A 4,545-nucleotide genomic window follows, 5' to 3' on the forward strand; every position below is an offset into this window, starting at 1 on the left:
TCGTCGAATAAAGAGTCGAGAACATGATGAAACTGAGCATGATATTATAAGCCAGACCCGTGGCGATATGAGCGTGATTGAGATCCGCGTGAGTGAAATAAAGACCGTTCTTGTTGTAGAACCAGACGTATTATCCATGTCAGCCATAACCATTAACATCAGATTCTGTGGAATGATTTGTGCAAACAGCTTAATTCAGCCCATAAACTCGTTGATTGATTCCTAAGACATATGTTTTATACAGGGTTCGTTGTATATGCAGAGTTTCGACGCGGTGAAGTATTGAGTGACGATAACGCTGATGCGCGGCACGACGCGATCGACCCATAGTTTTACTGATTCGAGCAAATTAAAGAGATCTATCCTGAGATGTTTAGGATCCACGACTTGCTTTAATTTCAACCTGATTCTCACATCTGTGCCGTCGAGGGAGATACAGCGTCTAGACTCGCAATATCTAACAGCAAAGGTGCTGTCCTTACTGAACCGTGTGCTTTTATGTTGTAATCATTTCTTTTCTTGTTGGCTCCTGTAAGTACTCGTCACTATACGTGTTCGCTACCTTTCACTCTGATCATCACGGAAAAAGAGGAACTACGTCAATCGAATCTAACTTTTCTTGGGGGATCTGACGTTATCATTTTAACAAGGCATGATATTAAAGAATTTGGATTCTACCATCTGTTCGTTGAGGTAGCAAATTACAATTTTAAAAGATTATTACTAAAGCCGTTGTAAAACCACATGATCCGTATCACCAGCTTCGACCGTCCACATGGTCACGCGTCTTCATGTCTATCCGAGGTGTACGAGATCAAGTATCCAGGAACGCCTGGAATCCTAAATTCAATATAACTATCATTAATCTCATTATTAGGCGTCCCAGATTAACAGGTAAAATATCGAAGTTTGTTTCAGATGCAATAGAACTTTCTACTGGTCTCACGCGTCCTCGAGAGCCAACTAACGGCGGCTGCGTACTGACGCAGAGAGGTGAGTCATCCACCCCCTGTACGTCAGTCCGTATTCCGCCATCTTCCACGTTAAACCGCACGTTTTCATGTTGAATATGTCACTTTTATAACATGTTTTACGTGACCGTCGTTTCGTCTTTCTCTTTTGCTTGTTTTCTTACGCGCTTACGGACGCGCCCGCCTTGGACTCGTCTTTTGACGCTTGCGGACTCCCCTTACCTCCCCTCAGGCAGAGTCTTTGTCCAGCGCCTTTCAGAGCCGGCCGCCTCTGGTTTTAACGGATGACGGTGTCCGTCCATCTAACCTCGCCTAGCCGTCTTTCCCCATACGCACCTTCGGGCGACATTTCTCATGAGAAAGGATGGCTTTTTATTGAACCGCTCAGTATAAAAGTCCACCTCCTCTTCTACCCTCGCTGAACGGGAGGCGGGAGAAATATCCTAATATCCTCTAATCACCACCCCTTGTGACTCTCTAAAGGCATCAGGGAAATCATGACGTCCGGAGAATGATGCCACTCCTCACTTGACTGTCTGAATGAATAACATCTTCACGAAAGTGTCGTATTTATTTCTTGACGGGCGAATATGCAATAAAAGGGTCATGGTTTTTCCTCGCCCGTAGGTTTAATACTTTTACCCTTTGATCGCGAGCACTCTGACGTCGAATCTATGAAGGGTCTTGACCAAAGAGATTTATATACGAGCTGGCAAATCTCTACCTCAAGCAGCTTCCATAGTAACTGCATCTAATATGAATTTTACCATTGCCCGCCATACATCGTGGGGTTACGCAATCGGCACATAGATCAAGGCGAGTCAACCCTGCGATAACGGCGTGTGGGGAAGAGCAGGTAATATGTAAGATTCTTGACATTATGAGATCGTCGGACTCCATAAAAAGTATAATCCATAGTATGTGCAAATCTAGACACTGTGCCGTCGGAATCGAATTTAAAGACTACTACAAAAGTAGTCATCACCGATACAGATACCTGCGAACAATTAGATCTGTCCTCCGTAACAGTTTATTATAGCTAAATACTGGAATTCCTCACCCATAAAGTAATGTGTATAGTAACTCTTGAGAAGCTTTGCAAGGGACAGATCGCTATGATAACATGAATCATGGTATCACCTGCCAAGATATTTAACTCCTGGGAACGAAGGTATACAATAAGTATGTATGTTGCTGGGTTGAAGGTGAGCACTCGCATAAATTTCAGTACGGGCTGAAAATCGTGCTTGGGTATACTATAAAACGATTTTTAGGATACAAACAGTTTCACCATGGCTATTTCATAATCCTTATTTGGGTCAAGGAGTAAGGAGAGTTAAGTCTATTTACAAATTGATGGGTCTATTATCCAAATATCCTATTTCAATTAATTCAAATATATATAATGTTCATCTCCACCATGGCTAGCTAGTAACTGATTCAATAAACTAACACAGGATGACATATATACACAATATTCAGGTACTTTTATTCGAGTGTACAAACAAGAACAGTTTGAATATAAAAGGTTCCAGTCTGGTAGCGAAGCGTCTGTGCGGGCAGATGGTATTCCGCCACTCCTCATCAATTTTCCGGCAGCCCATTCAACTGACTGTGTAATTTTTTTCCATATCCTTGTCCCGCTGGCCAGCGTGACTAACTTTTTCACATACGGGTCTTGAAATGATGTCGGCGATTCAATCTTGGTGTCTTCTTTCGGAGCCTTCGACATGGTATTGCCAGTCTCGTGCGATTTGTTAGCGGCCTGCATTGCCTTGACGTTGTCCTCAATCGATGCTCCCCAACCGAACTGCGTCACACAGGCGATAAAGTCGGAGATTTGTCCGTTCCCCAATGGTTTCTTGCACGATCAGGTCCTGGCTCATCTCGGTGCTTACCATCGATCTCGAAAGGTTGTACAGTCGCTTCCTGCGACATATACACTCACTTGACGAATACACTTGATCTGATCCTTGATGAGACCAAACGCGTCACGACCAATAGCATTTTGGCGTAAGCAAAACATTTTCTGACGCTGGCAAACTCGGCATCGCAGAGCTTTCCAGTAGCGGTTTCAGTGCCATATGGCACGACTTTATTGGTGGAAACAGTACTGACGATCGTTTTATTTCTCGACGGCTGCAAACCATCGCCTGCGGTTGGCAAGATGTCGCCATTCATCCACGGACGGATGTAGTTATCAATCAGGTTTCCTATCGATCTTTTCTCTCCGACAGATGCTTAAGTAATCCGGTATTGTCGTGTATTCGATGTAGATCTCCGATAACAGTTAATGCAAACAATGCGGCCTGTGGAGGTTGCTTTTTCTTGTCTGACATTCTTATGGCGTCAGGAGATAGATTCAGGTGGGCGAAAAGAGCATATGACAAAGACTGCTCCTCACTCGAGAATTTACCCTTTGGGATTGCCTTGGTTGATAATCAAATATGTATAATATTCAGACCGGAAAAGGCATTAAAATTACCCTTTTCATCCCAGGCCATATTAGGTTTCCATCCGGTAACTATGACGATACTCCATATTCTCGATGACAGATTCACACAACACAGATCAGAATCGTCGCGGTGGTTGTACACCGAAGAAAGGTAAAGAAGATCTGTATTGACTTAGACGCAGAAATTTACCGGATGGAGTAGTGACGACAGCAGGGAGCGGGAGCGGTAGAAACAGCGGCGGGGGCGGTAGCGTTCGTATTGTATGTATTTTTCAGCGATGGACACTGGAACAAGGCAATATTCTTTCATTTTAGCAGTAAACCTGGGAAATCACCGACGGCAACATTGGTAGAAGAATTCATCAAAATACCCCCTCTTTGCGAGTTGCTTTTTTTTAGAAGACGGGAGTCTTTTAAGGCCACCTGCACGAATGTCTTTCCTAAATTTCTTCAATTTGTTTGTACGTTGGTCTTATCCAAATCAGTCGCTTTTAAAAATTAGAGAAAATTTCAGATATGCATTTCAATTTTATTCTTTCAGTCCTTTTATCAGATCCTTTCTCAGTTGGGGATAACGGCTGGTAGAAAAATGGAAGAGTCTTTATGCTTGCAGAATAAAGGGTTCTTACGTCATATAGCAAAGCAAACATCTATCCAACCTGTCGAATTACTAGGATAATACCCTCAATGTACCCTAATATTGTTTCTTTCTCCGATAGTCCTAGTCTTCAGAATATCAACTTGATAAGTTTCCAGTGAGGAGAGACTCTGTAGGTTCATCGGTAAAATGCCTTTGCTTCTTCACCTCCAAATCCTTTAAATAATACGTAGGAACTGTTTGGGATGTATCAATACGGGTGATTTTAATATCCTCCGTATTGTTGACAGTGTGTATTAAATTTGAACTGCATTTGATGAGACCGATTATTGGTATTACTATGTCTCCCACCGTCAAATCAGAACTGACGCGATTCTTTATAATTGGGTTGGTTTAAATACGAGTTTAAACTGTGCTTTGATTTGAGACAGGTTACGTATTTCATGTTGCCTGTTTCGAAGGGGTTGTTGCCAAACCTAAGCCGGTATAGGGTGCGATTATGCATTCACCAGGGACAGGAG

The 4,545-nt window shown here is 42.9% G+C and overlaps 1 protein-coding gene across 1 annotated transcript in view; it reads left to right on the top strand.

The window, feature by feature from the left end:
• Positions 1–3,138: 3,138 nt before the first annotated feature.
• The window catches only part of LOC127000966 (uncharacterized), a 5,565-nt gene continuing 4,158 nt past the window's right edge, over positions 3,139–4,545 (top strand). Inside the window, exon 1 of the mRNA XM_050865139.1 lies at positions 3,139–3,164. Within this exon, the coding sequence (XP_050721096.1) occupies positions 3,139–3,164 (26 nt within the window). The remainder of the gene's footprint in view (positions 3,165–4,545) is intronic.

The sequence above is a fragment of the Eriocheir sinensis genome, chromosome 19 (genome assembly GCF_024679095.1).
Source record: "Eriocheir sinensis breed Jianghai 21 chromosome 19, ASM2467909v1, whole genome shotgun sequence".
NCBI lineage: Eukaryota > Metazoa > Arthropoda > Malacostraca > Decapoda > Varunidae > Eriocheir > Eriocheir sinensis.